The sequence below is a fragment of the Dendrobates tinctorius genome, unplaced genomic scaffold (assembly GCF_039654945.1).
Source record: "Dendrobates tinctorius isolate UK_male_01 unplaced genomic scaffold, ASM3965494v1 ptg000212l, whole genome shotgun sequence".
Lineage (NCBI taxonomy): Eukaryota > Metazoa > Chordata > Amphibia > Anura > Dendrobatidae > Dendrobates > Dendrobates tinctorius.
In genome coordinates, this window is record NW_027361879.1 from 898,046 (window position 1) to 925,272 (window position 27,227).

The 27,227-nt window shown below is 41.4% G+C and overlaps 1 protein-coding gene across 5 annotated transcripts in view; it reads right to left on the reverse strand.

The window, feature by feature from the left end:
* The window catches only part of BAIAP2 (BAR/IMD domain containing adaptor protein 2), a 189,045-nt gene that overhangs the window by 59,937 nt on the left and 101,881 nt on the right, over nt 1–27,227 (reverse strand). For all 5 annotated transcript variants that reach the window (XM_073554714.1, XM_073554716.1, XM_073554715.1 and 2 more), the window contains 3 exons: nt 14,353–14,414; nt 11,045–11,116; nt 9,627–9,764 (listed from right to left, as the gene is read on the reverse strand). In XM_073554714.1, the coding sequence (XP_073410815.1) occupies nt 9,627–9,764; nt 11,045–11,116; nt 14,353–14,414 (272 nt within the window). The remainder of the gene's footprint in view (nt 1–9,626; nt 9,765–11,044; nt 11,117–14,352; nt 14,415–27,227) is intronic.

Genomic DNA, 27,227 nt, shown 5'->3' on the forward strand with positions numbered 1-27,227 from the left:
TGCTAAAACGCTCTGAAACAGAGGTTTCCAGAAACAGGAAAACCTCTAATGCAGCAATGAGACCAAAATTAGTGGGTGCCAAAATTGCAGTATAAGAAAAAAAAAACGTTAATGCAACTAGCAGATAAAACTGATGATTACAAAAATTGTAATGTTCAAATAGAGACAAAAAATGAACAAAAAATATAAAAAGCAAATCCCCCACAAAACAAGCGCAAACGCCATTAGGAGCCCAAACTAATAAATGCAACCCAGGCTGTAACTGCAGACGATGCGCACCTCGTTCGTAGGAGGAAGCAGGCAGCAGAATTACCCGCAGAGCTAAGAATCTTAAAACAAAGCCGTGTCTAACCCCTGAAATCAATTCTTAAGGAATCTGCCAGACAGATCAGGATCACTGGGAATTACAGTATTTAAGCAACAATGAGGCTGCAAAGTGATGTCCTAATAGGCTGTCTGCTCGCTCCACCTGGCACCTGGCTAAGAAAAGAGCAAGCTTGGGGAAAATTTGGGGGAGGACGTGTGACAACATGAAGGTACAAGGTGAGCGAGAGGCGCTGTCAACTATTGCTTCCTTATGCCAATACTTGACTTCAAGACATCTATAGCAATTAAAAGTGACGTAGCTTGAAGATCTGCAGTCACATATGGTCAATATGCAATTTCTAAGCTGTACACAATTTAATTCTGACTTCCCTTTAATACATGCAGTGCCACCAAACCCCTGCTATATGTAGCTGAAAGGTATGGCTTGCCCCATTAGGGGTCTCCAGTGTAACAACAATATCCCAAATTCAGGCCCAAATGGACTCTTTTCTTTGCCTGATGAGCCAACAATCAATCTGTGTGAGCAGAGCTGTAGTGAAAATCATGGTGTTCAGTGCATTCAGAGCTGATAAGAAAATATAAACTTCAAGAAACTGATTCAAAAATGGCAAAAAAGAAGATTATAACGAAGATTCCATGTGCCTACTGGGATGAAGGCGCCACAGTAAGGTTGGGTGTATTAAGAAAATACAAACTAAAGAGCTACAATGTTGAAATATGGATGCTAATCCGGTGACAATCACCTGCTTATTACCTCCCTGGATGTCAGTCATATATAATTCACCGACACGACGTTAAGATAAAACATGTAAAGGCCCCGAGGTGGTCCATACACGATATGGAGAAAGCAGGACATTTAAGGCTAAGTACCTATAAGCAGTTTTGGTTGGGAAAAAAGTAAGAAGCTTTGTCGAGACAGAACAGAAACCTAGTAGTATTGTGTGATAGATCGGAAAGCGGAAAAGTAAATCTAAAGAATAATCAACATGGAACAGATAATGCGGCAGCCTCTCCCAGGAGAAAGAAGAGCGTTTCATCCTGGCTCAGAACTGGAGTACAATTCTTATATTACAACTTAAACTCATTTTTCTCAACTTCATCCAGACATCTCTATATGACGATCCGGGAACAGACAGACCTGGGTCCAGTCTCCTGACCGCTTTATGGAATATACTATACAAGTTTGTTTAGTTTTGGTCAGAACACACTCAGCCAGTCTCTGATTGGTATATAAGGAAGTTTGAATTCGGCCTTACTCAGAACTCGTCCAGGTCTAGAAACCACACATTACATTACTGATCCTGAATTATACTCCAGAGCTGCACTCACTATTCTGCTGGTACAGTCACTGTGTACATACATTACTTATCCTGTACTCATCCTGAGTTACATCCTGTATTATACCCCAGAGCTGCACTCACTATTCTGTTGGTGGAGTCACGGTGTACATACATTACATTACTTATCCTGTACTCATCCTGAGTTACATCCTGTATTATACTCCAGAGCTGCACTCACTATTCTGCTGGTGCAGTCACTGTGTACATACATTACTTATCCTGTACTGATCCTGAGTTACATCCTGTATTATACCCCAGAGCTGCACTCACTATTCTTCTGTTGGTGGAGTCACTGTGTACATACATTACTGATCCTGAGTTACATCCTGTATTATACCCCAGAGCTGCACTCACTATTCTGCTGATGCAGTCACAGTGTACATACATTACATTACTTATCCTGTACTCATCCTGGGTTACATCCTGTATTATACTCCAGAGCTGCACTCACTATTCTGCTGATGCTGTCACAGTGTACACACATTACTGATCCTGTACTGAATATACAAAGCTGGACGGCTGATATCATAGAATAACCGCCCCAAAGAAGAGACCCAAGAAAAAATGCATAATAAAATATACAAATTTTATTTATATTAGATCTAAAACATGCATAAAATTTTGGCACAATATATATGCAAAAAAGTGCTAACAGAAGGAGGCACCACAGCAACACTACATATCCAACCATATATAATCTCAATGTGAAACAATCACACCACAAAATAGAATACAAGGCATAACCATATATATGAAACAATAAATAGAATCAGATATTACACCAATTAATGTTAATCCGGGATAAAAAAACTTTTTACTGATTAGATGGTGTTATATAAAATGGTGCTAACAATTTCTCAGAAGATTAACTAGCCCAAAAATACACACAAAGAATCACCTTCCCATGAAGGTGTAACCGCTACTAAAACCGCTATGAAAAATACCTGAAATGGTTGCCAAAAGTCCTGCACAGTGAGCTTCCGGAAGAAGCTGCGGGCGAAACGCGCGTCGGGGAGCAGGGACACACACGGCTCACTGTCCAGGACTTTTGGCAACCATTTCAGGTATTTTTCATAGCGGTTTTAGTAGCGGTTACACCTTCATGGGAAGCTAATTCTTTGTGTGTATTTTTGGGCTAGTTAATCTTCTGAGAATTTGTTAGCACCATTTTATATAACACCATCTAATCAGTAAAAAATTTTTTATCCCGGATTAACATTAATTGGTGTAATATCTGATTCTATTTATTGTTTCATATATATGGTTCTGCCTTGTATTCTATTTTGTGGTGTGATTAAGTTTCACATTGAGATTATATATGGTTGGATATGTAGTGTTGCTGTGGTGCCTCCTTCTGGTAGCACTTTTTTGCATACATATTGTGCCAAAATTTTATGCATATTTTATATCTAATATAAATAAAATGTGTATATTTTATTATGCATTTTTTCTTGGGTCTCTTCTTTGGGGCGGTTGTTCTATGATATCAGCCATCCAGCTTTGTATATTTATGTCTATTGAAGTGCCATGTGTTGAACTCAATCGTGGGACTGATTTTGTGTCTGATCCTGTACTGATCCTGAGTTACATCCTGTATTATACTCCAGAGATGCACTCACTATTCTGCTGGTGCAGTTACTGTGTACATACGTTACATTACTTATACTGTACTGATCCTGAGTTACCTCCTGTATTATACTCCTGAGCTGCACTCACTATTCTGCTGGTGGAGTCACTGTGCACATACATTACATTATTTATCTTGTAGTGATACTGGGTTACATCCTGTATTATACTGCAGAGCTGCACTCACTATTCTGCTGGTGCAGTCACTGTGTACATACATTACTTATCCTGTACTGATCCTGAGTTACATCCTGTATTATACCCCAGAGCTGCACTCACTATTCTGCTGGAGCAGTCACTGTGTACATACATTACATTACTTATCCTGTACTGATACTGGGTTACATCCTATATATACACTTATAATGAAAGGGGAGAGGGGAGGTTTTTTTCTATATAGTAAATTACTTTGCAATGTCTAGTGTAAAAACTACAATTGCAAAAATAAAGGTGTCAGAGTATAAGGTGTACAAATACTGTCTGCAGATGGATAGTGAAGCTGTGGATTAATAAACGTTACAACTCTTAATCAGCAATTCAATATAAGTAATGCAATATTTTATCAAAGTCGCTCAGCTTTTTATTTGGAATAGTTGGATTTTTTTTAATACAATGGTGCACGGTGTTTGAAGTACCAATGTACTCCACACTGGGTGTGACAGCGCATTTCAGACTACACTATCAGTTAAAACCATTTAGACTTGCAAACAATTAGATCCACATTTTTCTACTGTAGCAATTGTCAATACATATGTAAACATGGGAAGCAATTAATAAATCCGTAAAAGAAAAAAAAAAATTTCTTAGCCCACACCACAATGTGTCCCAGTTAAGAAAAGTCAGATCACAGCAATTTTCCATATTTTATTTAACTAGTTCTCAATCCAATTAATGTTTTTAGTCTCGTTTTTGTTTTTTATGCTTTTGTAATCTAGCAGTAGAGCCTAGATCAGCTCACAGGAGGTTTCCAAATGTAAAGTACGTGCACATTATATATACCGTACATCACATTGTGTGGGCAGCTTGGGCGAACACGTTGACTGATGGCTTCACAAGAAAGCAGGCATGAGCCATCAGTCAGTCAGAAAGCGCTCTGCAGTAGCAACGAGTCCGTCTGACTTTTCCCCTTTGAAATTATACTTGTGTAAATCTGTAAATTTTCTCAACTTGTGCCCTTATACAAAAGGGGACTATAAAAGGTTTTCTGCTCTGTGCTGTAATCGTACCCCCTTTTGACACCTTTTATTGCTATCCCATATGTAAACGCCACTAGAGTAGGAAAATACTGGAATTGCTCATTGTGGATGTGAAATTTAAACACATGACAGATAGCTGGGTAGAGCCAGGGGAAGCCCCGGCTGGTGGCGTCCCTGGATACCCGCTAGGAGACAATGCCCGACAGGTACCTGAGCGTGTGACATCACAGCTGCTAAGAAGCGGCGCGAAGGCCAAGAGAAACCAACGCGTTTCAAAGGCAGAACAGCCTTCTGCGTCACCCTGTCGACCATTGTCTCCTAGCTCAGAATTTGGGCCTTTTACTAGCACCAACAACAAAAATGGTTATTCTCAGCGACAAGACAAATAAGAATCAAAACATTCCTTACTGGTCCCAAAGTACAATCACCTGCCTCTGTACTGTGTGGGAAATGTACATGGTGTAAACGGACATCTGTTGCAAAAGAGCTCCACATCTGCTTTATGGACTCAACAGAAACTAATCAGTACTATATTACGAACAATATTACATGCCAATCCACAGGGGTCATCTATAACCTAAAGTGCCCATGTGACAAAATTTATGTTGGTCGAAGTAAAATGCGTCTGACGGACAGAATCAAGGAACATCTTGACAATATAAATAAGAGATTCAAAGGGCACCCACTGTCCCGTCATTTCCTGGAAAAACAATCGATCTTGTTCTGGGGTCTCCTTCCTTGGCATCCAGGTAGTGCATCATAACCCAAAAGGGGGGGGAGTGACTTTTTGAAAGCCATATCTAGAGTAGAATCTAGATGGATTTTTACTCTTAATAGTTTAGCCCCTACCGACTTAAACCAAGAGGTCGAGTTATATGTACTTTAATTAGCTCTTCCTCCCACAATTAACTACCCTTCAATTCATGCAGTATCTCCCAGATATCAAGGCTTATATCTATGGCAATATTGTTGAAAATAGTCCAACATACATACATTTGTAGGATAAAAGTAGCACATCAATATATTAATGCATGCACTTATGAATCCAGTATTGAATTAATAGCTTAGTAGATAAATGGGAGATATGCATGGAGTGCATATTATCTTTTTCGAGTATGCACAATTTTAAACTAAATATATTTACGTTTTTATTTTAGCTTTTTATTCTTATCTTTAGGTCCCTACTTTTACATATTTATTTTTTCATTTTTCACATCCATACATCTTCATATACCTTGATTTTAACATAAAGTTAGATATACTGTACTTTGTCTTTACTTAGGGTCAAAATATATATATATTTTATTTAATATATTAATAAAAGTTTTATTAATAAAAATTTTAAATCAAACACACTCATCAATTCAATCATTTTATGAACTTATTTATGTAAAAATATATACCGGTACTTGGCACTCAATGGAGGAGGAGCATTATTTCTTTTATTGTGCATCCAGACAAAAATAGACTCATATCATATAACCGTTTTCGGTCCAACAAGGGACCTTCATCAGAAAATTGCTTTCAATTCTTTTCCCTCCAAATAGATTTCTCTTACAGTTCTCGTCAATTTGGAGGGAAAAGAATTGAAAGCAATTTTCTGATGAAGGTCCCTTGTTGGACCGAAAACGTTCATATGATGAGTCTATTTTTGTCTGGATGCACAATAAAAGAAATAATGCTCCTCCTCCATTGAGTGCCAAGTATATATTTTTACATACTCAACGGGTTGGATGCCTAAACTTGAGCACCAATCCACCTCCTTGATCTCAGGAGTGCCGTGTTTCCACCTCTTTACTTATTTGATTAGTCATACACTAACATGTAAGTATACACAATAGGGATATTTACATCTATTTATACATCCCAGCAGTAATCTGGACTATATCATTGTCATAAAGGGGGTCTGCAGTCTAACATTATAAATATATTAACACACCCATTCAAATATTTGCAGCATTTCGACCCATATTGTAGTACAATGTGGCCACATTACAATCAAACAGTAAAGACAAAGGGTTCTAAGCAAACAAAGCCAACAAATCCTCAGCATCACCCAGACATTCAAATTAGTGACTGGTGGTGTCCGTGACCAATTTTACAGTGAGGGAGCAAATCGCTATATAAGGATGGGTATCCTTGCTAGGGACACAGCCCTGATGAAGAGGGGCGATACCCCTCGAAACGCGTTGGCAGTTTGTCTCGTGCACCCGTCATTGCCACTTGTGACGTCATATTAGCTCCGCCGCCACCTCACCGCCGCGTCCTCAGCGTTGCTTCCGGACGGAGCATGCGAGATGCCGGCGTCCATATTGCTCGCACTACAATAGGAGCACGGACCACGGCGCCACTTTAGTCACCAGCACGCTGCATTAGCACAAGTGCGTGCAATTTTGTACTTCCCGTACTTGTGCATACATCCTGGCTATACAAGTGCCTTTTTTTGACAGTGACTAACGTTCACTGTATGCCACTATATGTATGTAGGTTACACCAACTAAGTTTAGTGCATAATACACGCACATACTTTTGTATCATCATCTTTAGCAGCTGACTATTAGGATTCCAGCCGATGGCATATTAGTACTGCCCACTGCAGCACCTCACCAGACGGCTAATACCGGCTTCCTATATCAGCCATAGCAGCTCTACCTCGTTTAGGAGCAAACTGAAGACCTGCACAAGTGGATAAACTAGCTGCAATAGTGCTTGTACACATCAGACCATCCACAAATAAGTATTTTTTTTTTTTTTTTTTACAGGCCTACTATTGTTTTATCAGCATCACTAAACATCCACTGATAGCACCAATACCTGTTGGTCTCACAAGCATATTATAACAGCAACAATAGCACAAGTCAACAATAATGGGTTTACTGTGAACTTTCACATTTTCTAACCTCAGTATAGCGTGGTGACTTTTTATATTTACATTTGATAGCAGAGCTTATTAACAGGAACCTACACAGAACCTGTTCTGTCACCTGCTGCATCGGAGGTCCCCATCTTATCCTTCCTAAGTGAATAGCGCCAGTGTAAACTATTTTATATATTTTTTTCATGCTGTACCCTTGAGCGCTGTCATACTTTTTTTTTCAGTTTTATCACCACCTTGTTAGGGTGGACACCTACCCATATTTGACCTCAGCAAATGGTTTACTTGATCTAAATTGAGTACGCGCTTGTGTGTTTCAGTTTGTTCATTCTAAATGACTATAATGGGTTAAGTTTGTTTTCCATTTAAATGGATGCTATTAAAAAATTAAATTCTGGCCTTGAAGATACAAGGATGGGTCTATAACAAATATCTACGAAAAGTTATTGCCAGATTTGTTCTACTCCTTGTTCTTGGTTTTGCACTCAAAAATGCTTGGGTAGCCTAGTCAAAACTAGGTTCATGATGCTACTGTTTTGAGGTCAATTTTCTGTTCCATTATACCTAAACTACGCAAGCTTTCTTAGGCGAATATCCAAGGTCTGGTTGTATTACACATCTATTTGCCAATAACTTCTCATAAATATTTGGGAAACCACTATCCCTTGGGTTTTCACCCATGTATACTTAGGAAGTTTAGTATCAAATCAGAATTAAGTTAAAGGGCCTCTGAAGTAAGTGTGAGCTCAGGGTTAGTATTACATAACAGTACTGTGCAAGTTAATTGGGACATGTAATGCGTGTTATTGCAGTCAACATACACAAACAGCCTCTTCAGAGGCTAAGTGAACTGGATCTGAAGTGCCACCTATTTGATGGGTCAATGTTGACTTATTTCTACCTATTGGTGGTCACAATTTTATTCTGTTCACTTCGTCTGAAGCTGAGGTTTACATAGAAGACATAAAGAACAGTGAAAAAATGCTAAGTACCAGTAAGACCTGGAACTGTGCCATAATTCCAGGTACACCAAGAAGTTTTTGGCATATACAATCTTTCATTATTGGAGTGGCCTGGAAACGCACCAAATTTGAACCAGATATAAAACCTGGAGGCTAGGAAGCATCAAATAGGAAAAATAAAAAATGTATTCTAAAAGTGGATAAAAGTCTGGGTCTAAGATCAAGAGTGTGAAACAACTAACTGCAGCAAAGGGAGGAGACATCACATACAAAAATTTGTGAGAGACATTAGATTACACATAAGAAACAAATTGATAAGTACTGTTTGTTCCATTTAATGTGCATGTTGACTTGAAGAACAACTTTAAAAAAAAAAAAAAAAAAAAAAGCAACTGAAATTAGAAGTGCCTTCAAATTTCACTCTCCTATGCATACAGATCCTGGGAAATTGTGCAATGCCCCAAAATGACCATGCATTGCAATATTAAGTATCATGCACTGCAAAAACAACAACAAAAAAAAGTTAGCAAGACACTTATATTAGATTGGCCAAGTATCTGCAAGGAGTTTGTATGTTCTCCCGTGTTTGGGTGGGTTTCCTCCGACATTCCAAAGACATACTGATAGGGAATCTAGATTGGGAGCCCCAACAGGGACCACAATGCTAACGTATGTAAAGCGCTGTGGAATATGATAGCGCTATATAAGCGATGCATAATAAAGTTGTTTCACAGCAGTTTAGATGCTACTTTGTAAAACCAGACTGCTGTCCAGAAAGAAAAAAAAAAAAATCCTTTATTTCCATTTTCTCTTTTAGTATTTTATCCTGATTAGTGATAGGCGAGTAGCATCGTTGCTCACGTCTCCCCGAGCATGCTCGGGTGATCTCCAGAGTATTGTGGCGTACTCGGAGACTTAGTTTTTGTTGTCTCATCTGCATGATTTGCGACTTGTAGACAGGTTGAATACATGTGGGAATTCCCTAACAAACAGGCATTCCACACATGTATTCAAGCTGTCTAGCAGTCGCAAATCATGCAGCTCAGGCGACGAAAACTAAATCTCCGAGCACGCCAAAGTACTCGAAGACCACCCGAGCATGCTCTGGTAGACCTGAGCAATGAGTATACTCGCTCATCACTAGTCCTGATCAAACCAAGATCTGTCTTAAAAGAGAAGTAATGTAATACTAAATACCAACCAAACTCCCCAAGTATTCTTGGGTGGGTGAAAAATTCTATTACCTAGAGAGCTTAGAAAGGATTCTCCCAATCATCTATTTTGCATACAAAAACCTCACCTGCATTTCTTTGTCTGAATATTTCTGAGGGTTCTTGCTGCCCTGGCTTTTTTTCCTCAGTTTCTTCAGTTCTACTTGACATTTCTCCAAGGCATCACCTTTGTTTTTCTGCTCCACTTGATATTTTTTCAGAGCAGCCTTAATGGAATAAAGAAAGTTTGATTGGCATTCATCTTTAACATTTGGTTTAGAAAGGTTTAAAATATTAAGAGACAGGTAATCCAATATTAGAAGATATGGCTGCCTTCTTGCAGTAACAGTGCCACATTTGCCCACAGACTATCCGGTATTGCAGCTTAGTTTCTTTGTAGTTGGTATTGCGGCACTGTCCCATTTACTTCCAATTGTGGTGTGCAAGTTGAAAGAAAGCTACCTTTTTTTTTTTATAATCCTGAGGGCACAGGAGGGAAACTCAATGGTACACTCCATAAACCAGGCCACTACAGAATTGCAATTTAGGGAGCTTGGCCAGTACAACTTGCAAAAGATCTATCGGGAACAGAACAGTAAATCCAATACTGACTTTCCAACCTTCAATTCGGGATTGTTCATGATCTTCCACTTCAGCCGCCACAGATGGAAAATTGCTTAAGGGTCAGTGATTTTACAGAGTTCCCAGCTATGATTGAACAGCCGCGGCACAGTCTGATAATGACATACAGTAATTACACACAAGACCGGACTTCCAGGGACAACATGTCATCTATAGGTCTTGTTTATTTTCACTTGTCCTTGGACACAACACTGACTGTTCCCTTTGTCACAAGAATTTGTACGTTAAACACAAATTTATATTTATAGACCTTGTTGTATCCAAATGCCAACAATATACATGGCTACAAATGAGACTTCTCCCAAAATGGGAAAATAATTTGTTGTCTTTCTAAAAAAAGCCGGATACAAGAGGCTTGTTGTCAACTTTAAAGGGTTGTATACATCTTTCCAAAATAACACCACATGGCAGTATCACATACCAAAAATAAGTGTGCCAATTATGAAAGGAAATAAAGCAGACATTATAATCTCATGAAACCCCTTTGAAGACCCTTGTGGAATGGAATACATTGATTTTAATCAACCCTGAAATAGGGGCCGCCCCGTCCCAGGCCAGGCGCAGCGGCCGCCTCGTCCCCGCCCCAGGCGCAGTGGCCGCCCAGTCCTCGCCCCAGGCCAGGCGCAGGGGCCACCTCGTCCCCACCCCAGGCGCAGTGGCCGCCCAGTCCTCGCCCCAGGCCAGGTGCAGGGGATGCCTCGTTCCCGCCCCAGGCCAAACATTCAAGGCAGCGTTAGGCCACAAGATTAAGTAAATCAATAGAACACAAAAAAAAAAAAAAAGTTGCCTGGCCAAGGGTGAGAACTTTATAAGAAAAATCTTTTACATGTAAAATCTGCAGTATTGGAGAATCTGGAACACTTACATTTAGGTACCGGGCATCCAATTCCACCTTCTGTTCTAGCTGTGTGAGTAGCTCATTATGAAAAGATTTCAGCTGGAAAAAGAACAAATTTTATACATATCATTAATCTGTCTGGAAAATAAAGTACTTAGACACCCCAGTGATCATGTATGATCGGTGGGACAGATGTTCAATTCCCCACAGCACCCCCACAGGGGAAATAAAGGATTACACACTGCCTAATCAATAGGCTTATAAGGCTATGGACACAAGTAGCGGAACTCTCGCGGAAGTCACCACGAGAATTCCATTCCGGGGGAAAATAGCATTTTAAATTCCCGCGATTTTCCCGCGGAAAAACTAGCGAATAGCAAGCGCAATAAGCTTGCAGAATGCTAGCGGTTTCCAAGCGATCGAGCATCGCTTGGAGAACTGATTGACAGGTTGGTCACACTCGTCAAACATAGTGTTTGACGAGTGTGACCAACTTTTTACTACTGATAGGATGCATCGTTATTCTCACCTTTCGGCGTCCCGCACAGCCTTCCCGCCTCTCTCCACGCTCCCAGTCCCAGTAATACTTTGCGCGAATGACAGCGAGACGTCACGCTCCTGTGACGTCATCGCGAATGACCATGAGATGTCATCGCAGTCATTCTTGCAAAGGATTACTGGGACCGGGAGCGTGGAGAGAGGCGGGAAGGCTGCGCGGGACGTCGGAAGGTGAGAACAACAATATTTTGTATTTTAATTCTATTTTTTACAGGGATATGGTACCCAGAGCCAGGAGGACAGTCTTCTCTCCTCCGAACCGTGGGTACCATCCGCAAATGTTCTGCTTACTTTAGCCGCAGCAGTACCATGGAGAGCACAGTGGTAAGTCTGAACACGTCTCTTCAACATTCCATGCCTCTATAGCAGTGGAAAAGCAGTGGGTCAGTTTTCAGTGTCAAGGCGGAGGGTCTACTTCCATTTTTGCCAACATATGTAGAAATAGAGGGATGGGGGGGGCCCTCTGTTAGGATCCCAAACGAGAAGACTGAGAATGTTTTTTCTTAACTGGACAACTCCTTTAAAAAAGATTACACGAACAGCACCACCCATTTAGGATATGACTGGTATTGGAGTTCAACTTTTACTGCAGAGCTGCAGTACTAATACACAACCTGAAGACATGGAGGCGCTGTTTTTTCTAATCCTGGACAACCCCTTTAAATTACTGAAAGTGTATTTGAAGTTGAAGATATTCTCATTCTTGTGCCTTAAGAAACTGCAATGTCTTCTGTACATGACCCATTACTTTCTGGCTTGTTGATGCATGATTTGCAGGTTATTACAGTTATTTCAGATACTTAAGCATTGCAAGACCTCTCTGATGAGATGGGTGACTGAGCTTGCCAACCGGTGACATGCAGGTTCTCCACCGGAGGAGATTATGGCAGTAAAATGTAAGAGCAATAAGACACCTTGACAGGTCTGCCCGGAAGGATAAAGCAGAAGTGTGATGGATGGATGTGAGGAACAGATGGATGCACATATGGATGAGAGCGGGCACAGAGATAGGCAGGTGGAAAATGAGGACGGGCAGAGATCCGAGAGTCTATTATACTAAACTGCTGGGGCCAACTATGACTCTTTGGATTCAGCAGATATCTAGTTGTGGGCAACACAAACCTGCCGTACGCTGGGCACAGGACAAGGGGTCATTGTAATGGCAGGTGACATGAAAATCTGAATTTCAAGGTTGTGTTAACTATAAATCTTCAATTGCAGCCAATGATCGGATTTCTCCTGTGCTCGTCACCCACCTTTGTACAACACGCTAAGAAGGGAGGATAATGGTTGGTACTGCGTTCTAGGCACGACTGAAGGTCTTTTTCATAAAGAGAATATGTCAGCAGGTTTTTTTTCTAAGTCAGAGTAGCATAACGTAGGGGAGAGCCCCTGATTCCAGTGATGTATCACTTACTGGGCTGCTTGGTGCAGTTTTTATGAAACCACTGTTTTATCTGCTGTAGATAGAGCAGTGCTATAAATGCAAAGCTGTGCATAACCGTTCACATCTCTGATTGGCAGCAGGCTGCCAATCAGTTGTGGGGGAGGGGTTACACAAATTAGCCCAACTGTCATGCATGTGAAACCTTGTCCTACAGTGATAATCTCCTGCTATTAAACCACTGATTGTATTGCAACTTCGGCAAGTGACATCACAGGAATTGGCTCTCTGCTCCTGCATCATGCTGCCCTTAGATTATATAGCAAAACCTGACAAATTCTCATTCTGAATCTTAAAGGGAATCTGGACAATTGGATCCCACTATGGCAGACAAGAGTCAAAATCCTGTTTTAATAGATTCAAATTATGGTTAAGTAGAAAAAAATTGATGTCTGGGTATTGTGGATGTCATACAGACTATGAGTGCCACACACTTGCTGACAGTTTCCAATATTATCAAAACTAAATGTGGCATTTGAAAGTAGAAAAAAAATGCTCTACTAAACTCCTACAAAGATGTATTTTTGTGGCATTTTTGCATCCATTTTTCAAAACTGCAGCAAAACCAAATTTAGCACAACTCCAAATACTGTGGCAAAAAATGCCACAATTACGACTTAAATACCCCAGAAAAATAAGACTATTACTATAAAGCACGCATAGTTAGGTTCTAACACCCACTAGCCTTTTTTTGTGTAGTAAAGGGGTAATCCAACTCCACAGTGGAGGGTAGCAGGGCAGGTTACAGCACATCCGTTTTAATGACTAGGACATGTGCCTACTACCTGCCACTCATGCTCGTGGGCCAGCAGGTATCTGTAGACCTGACCCCACGGGCCCAGTTTGTCTCTGATGCAGAAGTTTGCAGACTCTGATTACCCCTCTAACTTTGGCATTGAGGTAAATCATGCCACTTTGCCTTGGTGCAAAAGTACAAAATGAGTTAACTGAGAATCTATCAGTGAGCTCATTCTGACAATCCAATAAGAAAGTTTCTAGCTTTTTCTCTTTGTCTGAGCTCCTCTTAGATTTATGATCACATCAAAGTTGAATGTGAGGGAAACAAAGCACCTGTAAAAGCCAAGTGCAGACAATTTTGGTTTCATTAAATATCTTGGAGGTGGAACAATCCTCTTAAATGAGGATCATACTTCTGTTGATAAGAATGGCCCTAAATATGTGCTTCTTGCAGTCAACATACCATAAAGAACTCCAACAAAAGTATCCAAATAATAATTAAAATAAAATTACCATTTATATAGTGCCATTAATTTCACAGCACTTTAAAGACATTATCATAAGCTCTATATCAGTAAATAAATTGATCACTTACCATTTCTTCTAACTGATTCTGGATCTGCCGGTGAACCTCTGCCATCTGGAAGAGGACGTCCCCTGATTTCACAAGCGGTCATTGATGGGGGGGGGGGGGAGAAGAAAACAGGGGAACATGGAAAAAAGAGGGATTAGTGGCTGGTTCGTGATAATCTGCTCTGTTCATGCAGTAAGAGGAATGAGGAGTCTAGTAAATTAACCAAAGGGGGATGGTGGGGATGAGTGGTCAGGCCTTGGTTAATTCTGGACTGGAGGAGGGAAGTCGTTTTTTTGCTGATGTGGTATTCGGGTAGAATGAGAAGTGTTACTGAAGTTATTTCTAAGCAAAATGCTACATTTCAAAGCATGCAGATGAGGAGCAGGAAGCTTCAGATACCTACATGCTGCCTCTTCTGAACAGGCAATGCGATAAAAAGGGAACAAAAGACCAACGTGAGCATCAAAAACTAAAATTCCCTCGTGTTCTCCCTTGCGGACGGTGGAACATTGGGGCGGTTCCTCCTGCACAAATCTACCAATGCTCTACACAGACGGTTATTTACGACACAGATGGAAAATACTGTTGTTACTCGATCTTACAAGGAAAGTGAGATTTTCAAGGGTTTTCAGTCAGGAAAAATATAAAAACCATGACTTTGAGGCAAATCAGTGTTCATAGGGCCCTCTTTCCCGATTAAAGAGCCATATAAAATGTGCCGGCGATCAGCCCAAAAGCGAGGAAAAGGTTCATTCATTGGTTGATTTTATTATATCTATGCCAAAATAATCTGATCCAATTAAAAATCACAATCATTGTCCTTGGCAGCACATTACCCCATGTATAGGTGCATTTTGACCAGGATCGGCCAGTTAATGAATGCAGATTGACTACACACAAGCCGATCGGCACTTATTTGCACAGACCTACAAGTTATTATCTGTCAAAATACTGTATCAAGTCATCAGCAGCACGTGACCGGATTTCACAGGGTGATGCGCTGCCGATAACTAAGATTTGTTTGCCAGGTCCAACTGAGCCAATCACCTATCGAATGTGTTTCGCTTGGTCGTCAGGTGATCTAGTTAACATGAATACATGAGCAGTTTTGAGATGATCTTAAGGCTCGGTCACCAATTCTCACCCATATAGCCCCTCTTAAATAGGAGAAGTGCTGCCGATAACACCGCGGTCTACAAGTGTTTGTATTCGCGATCACTGTTCACATCGGTATTCGTTGACTTGTGTAAAAGTCCCGACCATTAAACAAGTCCTGATTGACTTTTAAACAGTCGATCGGCACTCGTTAATGGCAGCGTTCAGTCCATTTAAGAAATTGCTGCCAACAATCCATTTACATTATACTCAGCTGAGAGCAGAATTGCCACTGTAGTAACAGAAAGGCTAATAACGAGGTACGCCCTCTATCCTATTGCAAAAAAAAAAAACCTCAGAAATTTGATTAGGGTCTAGCCTAAAGTTATATGACAGGTGGTGTCAAGCATGAATGCATTTACTGCCAAAGAGTTTTTTGTTTAGAAAAATCTGCCTTACATAATGTTCACAAAGCCTTACAGGATCGTAAAATTATGAAATACTACTGCACCTGTCCTTTTCTATTAAAACTCTCTTAATGGAGAGTGCCACTTTAAAGAGGCCCTACCATCAACTCAAAAGTGGCCAGTTTTTACTCTTATTATATTCCCAACACTCACCTGAGAACTCGTTTTTAACTTTTGGCTAGGCACAAGATGGCTAGGCAATCTTCATATAGATCAAAACAGGTGAGGCTTTTTATGGACTGCCATTTATATGATCTTTACAAGGGGGCATAGCTCACAGGATCCTCTGGGGCGTGTATTTTGGCAGCTCTGCATTATTACCCTATGAGAAACGTTCCCTTGGTAAAGATCAAAAAAATTAGCACTAAATACAAAAGTCTGTATCTCTGGAACTGTGTGGAATATTTAAAAATAAAAAATAAAAAAAAAAATTGAGGCCCACTTTTGAAGATCTGGCCTCTTGACCGGTCCTCATTAAGATTCAGGGCCTTGTAACAGCTGGAATGGGCAACTCGCGAGAACAGATTGATGTAAGGCTACAGCGAACAACAGCAGAAACTTCAACTGGATGTGAAACCTTGGGCGCATATCCAGTTGAGGTGTTTTGGGGCGCACAGATACGGCGGGGTCCATGCACAGCAATACACGCTGCCGGCCAGTTGCCAGCAGCTGACGTCGGCGTGCACATGACTGGGAGCAGTCAAAGACCTGTGTGACTTGTGAAACTGAAAAACAGGTGGATCCATGTGTTTCTATTACTTTCTTCACCAGAGAGTCATTACCCCATGAAATGACAAAATAAACTTCGACAGTACCAGCCGTAATGGGATTTTTGCTGCCTGAACGAAAACAACTGAAACGCAAAGCACAGCAACAATGATGAGCCCATCCAAGCTGACAAATGTCTGATTCGTACGGATACATAGTTATCTTTTAGCAGCCCCAACATGGATGGGGATGGGGATTCTACAATTAGCAGGCTTGCTCCATCCCGCCTACCTTTTCTACAGCAATTCTCCAGTATGTCCTCATCAGAATAGTCTCTGGAGATAAGCTGACTTCAGTTGCATTATGTGGAATTATGAGTAGGGGGTTTTTCGGGACTCCAACATTGAAGACTTATTCTTAGCGTTGGTCGCCAATATCATTGTTCAGCACCACCATCACGCAGCGGATAACCGACCACTTGAAGTATGGCACCAGTACAGACCATCTACTTTCAGCGGCACCAGCTGATCTGTTGGGGCGTTGGGTGTCAGATACCCGCCAATCTGACAGTGAAATATTTAAGATAGGCTATCAATATCAGACAATCCCTTTAAGTAATTCCCCAGTGGCTATACAAATTAGGAAACTTTGGAGAAACTTTTTTTTTGCATAATGCTTTTTTTTTTTTTTTTTAAGTCAAAACATGGTAAACCCTCAGCATTACCATGACGCACAAAGGGTTAAATGACAAACCACTCCATTTGTACAGTATTTTTGGAAGCCATCAGCAAATTCATCAAGGAATATAACGAAGATGCGAACTGATGACTGCGGATTGGAGAGCTCAGTGATTTATCCTGTAGGTTCAACAACCAATATAGACAATGAATAGAAAAATAATGCCGGATATATGAAAACCTGCGTCCTCCTGATCAGCGGTGCACTGCAGGGCAATCCTTGCCGAGGCTGAAAATAACTGCGCTTACAAGCCAATAATCCTATAATAGAACTTTCCATTTCACAGTAAAGGGGTCTAGTAGGTGCAAAACCGAAGTTAAGTGGTGACCACCCACAGTTGCTTGGTTTGTGAAGTTCTACTATTCATCACAATCATCTGTACCGGCTGTGGGTGGGGGCGCTAGTGGACACCTCACGTCAAGAACAAACAGTGTCCTGGATTAAAAGCACAGCCATGAAAAAGCAATTTGTGAACTCTAAACTATTGTTTGGCGTGTAGAACCAATAAAACGTTGCCTTATAAAGACAGGAGAGCTTGTTAAACGCTTATTCCAAACACGTCAATAGATGGGCCAAATATGATGAGAAAAGAAAAAAAAAAGTTATAAACTCACTGGAGCTGGTGAAAAGCAGCAAAGGATAAAATGTTTTGGAGCAGTATTATATTTGTTCTATTCTTCGACATAGGAGGCAGTATTATAGTAGTTATAATCATACATAGGAGCAGTATTATAGTAGGTATATTCTTGTACATAGGGGCAGTATTATAGTAGTTCTATTCTTGTACATAGGGGGCAGTATTATAGTAGTTATATTCTTGCACATAGGAGGCAGTATTATAGTAGTTACAGTCATATGTAAAAGTTTGGGCACCCCTATTAATGTTAACCTTTTTTCTTTATAACAATTTTGGTTTTTGCAACAGCTATTTCAGTTTCATATGTCTAATAACTGATGGACTCAGTTATATTTCTGGATTCAAATGAGGTTTATTGTACTAACAGAAAATGTGCAATCTGCATTTAAACAAAATTTGACCGGTGCAAAAGTATGGGCACCCTTATCATTTTCTTGATTTGAACACTCCTAACTACTTTTTACTGACTTCCTGAAGCACTAAATTGGTTTTGTAACCTCATTGAGCTTTGAACTTCATAGCCAGGTGTATCAAATCATGAGAAAAGGTATTTAAGGTGGCCACTTGCAAGTAGTTCTCCTATTTGATTCTCCTATGAAGAGTGGCATCATGGGCTCCTCAAAACAACTCTCAAATGATCTGAAAACAAAGATTATTCAACATAGCTTTTCAGGGGAAGGATACAAAAATTTGTCTCAGAGATTTAACCAGTCAGTTTCCACTGTGAGGAACATAGTAAGGAAATGGAAGAACACAGGTACAGTTCTTGTTAAGTCCAGAAGTGGCAGGCCAAGAAAAATATCAGAAAGGCAGAGAAGCAGAATGGTGAGAACAGTCAAGGACAATCCACAGACCACCTCCAAAGACCTGCAGCATCATCTTGCTGCAGATGGTGTCACTGTGCATCAGTCAACAATACAGCGCATGCATAACGCCTTTTTGTATGACCAAACAACTCAATCTTTGTTTCATCAGTTCACAGGACCTTCTTCCAAAATGTAACTGGCTTGTCCAAATGTGCTTTTGCATACCTCAGGCGACTGTTTGTGGCGTACTTGCAGAAACGGCTTCTTTCGCATCACTCTCCCATACAGCTTCTCCTTGTGCAAAGTGCGCTGTCTTGTTGACCGATGCACAGTGACACCATCTGCAGCAAGATGATGCTGCAGGTCTTTGGAGGTGGTCTGTGGATTGTCCTTGACTGTTCTCACCATTCTTCTTCTCTGCCTTTCTGATATTTTTCTTGGCCTGCCACTTCTGGGCTTAACAAGAACTGTATCTGTGTTCTTCCATTTCCTTACTATGTTCCTCACAGTGGAAACTGACTGGTTAAATCTCTGAGACAACTTTTTGTATCCTTCCCCCTGAAAAGCTATGTTGAATAATCTTGGTTTTCAGATAATTTGAGAGTTGTTTTGAGGAGCCCATGATGCCACTCTTCATAGGAGAATCAAATAGGAGAACTACTTGCAAGTGGCCACTTTAAATACCTTTTCTCATGATTTGATACACCTGGCTATGAAGTTCAAAGCTCAATGAGGTTACAAAACCAATTTAGTGCTTCAGAAAGTCAGTAAAAAGTAGTTAGGAGTGTTCAAATCAAGAAAATGATAAGGGTGCCCATACTTTTGCACCGGTCAAATTTTGTTTAAATGCAGATTGCACATTTTCTGTTAGTACAATAAACCTCATTTGAATCCAGAAATATAACTGAGTCCATCAGTTATTAGATATATGAAACTGAAATACGTGTTGCAAAAACCAAAATTGTTATAAAGAAAAAAGGTTAACATTAATAGGGGTGCCCAAACTTTTACATATGACTGTATATTCTTCTACATAGCAGTAGTATAGTAGTTATATTCTTGTACAAAGGAGCAGTATTATATTCGTTCTATTCTTCGACATAGGAGGCAGTATTATAGTAGCTATAATCATACATAGGAGCAGTATTATAGTATTTATATTCTTGTACATAGAAGCAGTATTACAGTAGTTATATTCTTGTATATAGGAGCAGTATTATAGTAGTTATATTCTTGTATATAGGGAGCAGTATTATAGTAGTTATATTCTTGTACATAGGAGCAGTATTATGGTAGTTATATTTATGTATATAGGGTCAGTAATATAGTAGTTATATTCTTGTACACAAGGTGCAGTATTATAGTAAGTATAATTACTGTCTGAAGTACTCATTTTACAATCTGCACTTAATAAGTTAAATGTCTGCTGTTCTCATTAAAACATTGTTGGCTTTTAGTTAGGATACCACTATGGCTCTGCTTTTCTTGGACTGCCGATACTGTCCAATGATATTCAATGGCTACGCTCGCACAGCATGTGGGATAATTTTTATTTTTAAAGTTGCGGCTTCTCACCCTCAAACATTTTGCAATGAAGCAGCTGTCAAACTGTTCAGACATGTAATTTCTACCAGTGGTTACATGCCAATGGTCACTGATCAATACCACCACCACCCAGCCCTAGGGCTATGTGCCCATGATCAGAATATAGCAACGTTTTGGACGCAGCATATTTTCGCTGCATCCAAAGCGCTGCGCTCTAATCAAGCAGGTAAAGCCACATGTATTCATTGAACCATGTGGATTTACCGCATCTAATGAATGACTGAGATTAGCGTCTCCGATGCAGAGAACAGACATGCTGTGGCTCGTAAACCCGCACCCTGGGTGAGTTTACGCAGCGTCAAAAAGAAGCACTGTGGCCATGGGATTTCTACCAATCTCATAGATTGTGCTTGTAACCTAGAACACAGCGTTTTGGACACAACACAGGTGATCACCAACCAAAACACTGCTATTCCGGATATTGGGCACATACAGTCATATGTTAAACTTTGGGCACCCCTATTACTGTTAACCTTTTTTCTTTATAACAATTTTGATTTTTGCAACAGCTATTTCAGTTTCATATATCTAATAACTGACGGACTCAGTTATATTTCTGGATTCAAATGAGGTCTATTGTACCAACAGAAAGTGTGAAATCTGCATTTAAACAAAATTTGACCGGTGCAAAAGTATGGGCACCCTTATCATTTTCTTGATTTGAACACTCCTAACTACTTTTTACTGACTTCCTGAAGCACTAAATTGGTTTTGTAACCTCATTGAGCTTTGAACTTCATAGCCAGGTGTATCAAATCATGAGAAAAGGTATTTAAGGTGGCCACTTGTAAGTAGTTCTCCTATGAAGAGTGGCATCATGGGCTCCTCAAAACAACTCTCAAATGATCTGAAAACAAAGATTATTCAACATAGCTTTTCAGGGGAAGGATACAAAAAGTTGTCTCAGAGATTTAACCAGTCAGTTTCCACTGTGAGGAACATAGTAAGGAAATGGAAGAACACAGATACAGTTCTTGTTAAGCCCAGAAGTGGCAGGCCAAGAAAAATATCAGAAAGGCAGAGAAGAAGAATGGTGAGAACAGTCAAGGACAATCCACAGACCACCTCCAAAGACCTGCAGCATCATCTTGCTGCAGATGGTGTCACTGTGCATCGGTCAACAAGACAGCGCACTTTGCACAAGGAGAAGCTGTATGGGAGAGTGATGCGAAAGAAGCTGTTTCTGCAAGCACGCCACAAACAGTCGCCTGAGGTATGCAAAAGCACATTTGGACAAGCCAGTTACATTTTGGAAGAAGGTCCTGTGGACTGATGAAACAAAGATTGAGTTGTTTGGTCATACAAAAAGGCGTTATGCATGGAGGCTAAAAAACACAGCATTCCAAGAAAAACACTTGGTACCCACAGTAAAATTTGGTGGAGGTTCCATCATGCTTTGGGGCTGTGTGGCCAATGCCGGCACCGGGAATCTTGTTAAAGTTGAGGGTCGCATGGATTCAACTCAGTATCAGCAGATTCTTGACAATAATGTGCAAGAATCAGTGACTAAGTTGAAGTTACGCAGGGGATGGATATTTCAGCAAGACAATGATCCAAAACACCGCTCCAAATCTACTCAGGCATTCATGCAGAGGAACAATTACAATGTTCTGGAATGGCCATCCCAGTCCCTAGACCTGAATATCATTGAACATCTGTGGGATGATTTGAAGCAGGCTGTCCATGCTCGGCGACCATCAAACTTAACTGAACTGGAATTGTTTTGTAAACAGGAATGGTCACAAATACCTTCATCCAGGATCCAGGAATTCATTAATAGCTACAGGAAGCGACTAGAGGCTGTTATTTTTGCAAAAGGAGGATCTACGAAATATTAATGTCACTTTTATGTTGAGGTGCCCATACTTTTGCACCGGTCAAATTTTGTTAAAATGCAGATTGCACATTTTCTGTTAGTACAATAAGCCTCATTTGAATCCAGAAATATAACTAAGTCCATCAGTTATTAGATATATGAAACTGAAATAGCTGTTGCAAAAAGCAAAATTGTTATAAAGAAAAAAGGTTAAAATTAATAGGGGTGCCCAAATTAACATATGACTGTAGCCCAAGAAATACCTGTGGAAGAGAACTTGAGGACTTCAATTTTTTAGGTATGTAGGTCCGCATGGAAATTATTGCACTTGATATTCATTGCGGTACAAAATCTCCTGCCGTGCTGCAAACACCAGCAATGTATTGCGGAGGTTCCCCCGGGAATATCTCCTGTGTCACAGAATATAATTTCTCGTAATGCAAGAAATCTATAGGGAGCAGAGTTATTTAGAGCATCACATTAACACGACTGTGGCCGGACACCATACCGCAAATTAAATATGTAGAGGTTTGTGGCCAAATCCTCTGGTGATAAACAGGTCACACCTGCACAACAGGAAACAGGCTACATATGGGAGCAGATCCAGGAGTCTCACAGGGACAGGGGACTATGGTGGCATTGTGACACTTCTCTGCCAGACAGGGTAAGTATACTTTGCTCTGCTTGGTGCAGATCTCCCCAAATGAGATACATAAGTGCCCTAATATTTCCTAATATTTGCAGGAGTGATGCACTAGCAACCAAAGCTGTTACAGCGTTCACTAGTAGATTTCTGCAACCACTGCAACACAATGGGCCTGGGGTCAGAGATAATAAACCCAGCGTCAACCACCAGCAGTTTGGTTCTAAACTGAGGTTGTAAAAAAAAAAAAACAAAAAAAAAACACAACTCCAAACAATATAAAAAGAACCTGACCCGACTATATATTTGCTTAGTCTTACCCCTAAAGGGATGGGGAAAAGGTCGGCTAAACTATTCTCGCACATTCTTACAGCAGCAAGATGTCTGATTGCCCTTAACTGGAAGCAGGTTGCCTCCCTGCCCTTCCTCCACCTGCTACACAGAATAAATGACATTTGAAAGATGGAGTATATGACTGCGATCCTAAATGCAAATGTGGAGAACTTTGACTCGGTTTGGGCTCCTTGGGACTATTTCTGGGCACAGAGATCGGACTAGATTAATATCGGTACCTTGATTCTTCCCCCCTGGTTCTGGCTCTCTTCCTTCCCCTCCCCCTCCCATTGGTGTGTGTCTTGTCTCTTTGTTTGTCTGTATGGAAGATACCGGCTTGTTAAATTGTATCTGGTCTTTCCATTCAATCTGTTGGTGAGATAATGCTTTTCTTACAATTATTCCTGTTTTGTTTTGTAAAAGATGATTTGGATTTTTCTACACTGCTCAAAAAAATAAAGGGAATAAAGGGGACACCTAAAAAACAGAATATAACTCCAAGTAAATCAAACTTCTGTGAAATCAAACTGTCCACTTAGGAAGCAACACTGATTGACAATCAATTTCACACACTGTTGTGCAATTGGAATAGACAACAGATGGAAATTATTGGCAATCAAGACACCCTCAATAAAGGAGTGGTTCTGCAGGTGGGGACTACAGACCACATCTCAGTACCAATGCTTTCTGGCTGATGTTTTGGTCACTTTTGAATGTTGGTTGTGCTTTCACACTCGTGGTAGCATGAGACGGACTCTACAACCCACACAAGTGGGTTAGGTAGTGCAGCTCATCCAGGATGACACATCAATGTGAGCTGTGGCAAGGTGGTTTGCGGTGTCTGTCAGCGTAGTGTCCAGAGGCGCTACCAGGCGACAGGCCAGTACACCAGGAGACATGGAGGGGGCCGTAGGAGGGCAACACCACAGTAGCAGGACCGCTACCTCAGCCTTTGTGCAAGGAGGAACAGGAGGAGAAGTGGCAGATCCCTGCAAAATGACCTCCAACAGGCCACAAATGTGCATGTGTCTGCACAAACGGTTAGAAACCGACTCCATGAGGATGGTCTGAGTGCCCAACGTCCACAGATGAGGGTTGTGCTCACAGCCCAACATCGTGCGACCCTCCAAAGAAATGCCACTCCACACTATTACTGACCCACTGCCAAACCGGTCATGCTGAAGGATGTTGCAGTTAGCAGATTGCTCTCCACGTCGTCTCCAAACTCGGTCACATGTGCTCAGTGTAAACCTGCTTTCATCTGTGAAGAGCACAGGGCGCCAGTGGCGAATTTACCAATACTGGTGTTCTGTGGCAAATGCCAAGCGTCCTGCATGGTGTTGGGCTCTATGCACAACCCCCCCATCTGTGGACGTCGGGCCCTCAGACAATCCTCATGGAGTCGGTTTCTAACCGTTTGTGCAGACACATGTACATTTGTGGCCTGCTGGAGGTCATTTTGCAGGGCTCTGGCAATGCTCCTCCTGTTCCTCCTTGCACAAAGGCTGAGGTAAAGGTCCTGCTGCTGTGCTGTTGCCCTCCTTACTTGGAGTTATATTCTGTTCAAGTGTTCCCTTTATTTTTTAGCAGTGAATAACTGTCATTAGTTGATAAAATCTTAAAAAAAATTTACAGTTTAAAAAAAAAAAAAAACCTGACAAAGGTAACTTTTCCCATCTATACACATGTAGCAAACCCTTCAGGAAACTTCTGGCTCACACTAGATACCACCCCCTTGATTCTTCTCCCATTCTCCTGCACCCTCAGGGAGACATCTAGAAAAGTGGGAGACCTACTAGAAGAATAGTCAAGTCTGAGAGCAGATACACAGTACGAGGCAAGGCGCCAGCCTCCAGCCACAGTGAGACCCGAGGCAAGGCGCCAGCCTCCAGCCACAGTGAGACCCGAGGCAAGGCGCCAGCCTCCAGCCACAGTGAGACCCGAGGCAAGGCGCCAGCCTCCAGCCACAGTGAGACCCGAGGCAAGGCGCCAGCCTCCAGCCACAGTGAGACCCGAGGCAAGGCGCCAGCCTCCAGCCACAGTGAGACCCGAGGCAAGGCGCCAGCCTCCAGCCACAGTGAGACCCGAGGCAAGGCGCCAGCCTCCAGCCACAGTGAGACCCGAGGCAAGGCGCCAGCCTCCAGCCACAGTGAGACCCGAGGCAAGGCGCCAGCCTCCAGCCACAGTGAGACCCGAGGCAAGGCGCCAGCCTCCAGCCACAGTGTTTGATCGTCAACTAGTCTTAAAATTGAAATAATTTTCACACTTCGACTAGCTTTCAGGCCTATGGAGGAGCTTGTGTTTAGATACAGCATCCAATAGAAACAAACAGGGCTGTATTGTAAAGGGGAAGAGAGCTGTAACCTGAGAGAATAGGTACCGTATGTTTTAGGCTACCACAAACTCCAATAGACAATGCAGGCAGGTTGGAGTTAGAAGTGACTTGCACATATAGTTTACATGGTAAGCAGATGTCCAGTTGGAGACAAAGTTCTGCTAAAGAACAGCATCCTAATCTTGAATCTTAACGAGTCATGAATTATTGCTGTTTTCCCCTTTCTTAAATGAGAACAGTCCTATCATGGTCACCAGAAAATCAAACCATACTTTTCAGAAATTAGGCAAGTGGTTTCGGATTAATCCCATCAGCCATGGGTGCCAGAGCGGTTCTTATCACTTCTCTAGACATTGTTCGGGTCTGTTAAAGAGCAGATTTTAATATGTATTAATCTTGTTTGGATGTGCGGAGCGGAGAGTTAATTTAATGTCAGAGAGGATGAAAAGTGCGAGTGATGGGGAGAGAGGTGTGACAGGAGCAGCACTAATTGCATTGCTCTCTAGCACAGTAATATGTTTCCCTGGAGGGTGGAACAAGCTGTGCGACAGAGTCAAGATGGATGATCCGAGAGGACCGGAGGGGGAAGGGACGCCGTCTCCAGGTACTAATCTTTTAATAAAGCACCAGTGATAACTTATTTACAAGCACAGTCTCCATGGACGTTGGCTTTTGTTACAATTCATTTTATAGCCATCTGGTTAGGGCAAAGCCCAATGTTGGAAAACCTTTCTCCCACGGCTGCAGTCCTTTGCTCACCCACCCAGGTGAGTTCAGTGCAGTAGTCATTGTACAGATCTGATTCAGTGTTGCGGCTTAAAAATAAATAAATATATATTTATTTATTTTTAAGCCGCAACACTGAATCATATATATATATATACATTTTTTATATGAATTAATGGATAAATAAAGAAGATGATTTTATAATTCTGGTGAACTTTCATGTTTTTGCTGGATCCCAATTCTCTTATATATATATACACACACACATACATACATACATACACTTCCAGCATGAACACAGCCTAAAGGTACTGTCACACTTAGCGATGTACCAGCGATCCCGACCAGCGATATGACGCGGTCAGGAACGCTGGTACATCGCTAAGTGGTCGCTAGTGAGCTGCCACACAGGCAGATCTCACCAGCGACATCGCAGAGGACGGGGGTCGTTACTTACCTGTCACTAGGCCTCCCACCCGGCTCCACGCTCGTCTCTCCACAGGAAGCTGACGACGAGAAACAGTCCAGCCTGTTCTCGCGCGATGGCGGGTCGTATGTATCTGACACTGCGATGTCACTAGCAATATCGCTATGTCACAAGTTATAGCGATATCGCTTGTGACAGTACCTTAAACCTCAGCTGAATGCCCACCTTGTTCCCACAGATAACAGGTCAGATGGATAGCAGCAAACCACTTGGAGGATCGGTGCACTGACCCTTTCAGCCACATTGAAGGGCACTGTACACCCTGATCAGCAGACATGAGGACACTTAAGCACACCAAGGATATGTGCACACGTTAAGTATTTGAAGCAGACAATTTTCCATCTAAGAAAAAAAGCATCCCTAGGCAAGAAATCGGCTGCATAGACAAAAGTTTTTTTTTTTATTGCTGCGTTTTATCCTATATCAATGGTAGAAAACACTGCAATAACAAATGACAATAAATCTGGGGGGGAACCTGTGCTGGAGATTTCAGATGTTTC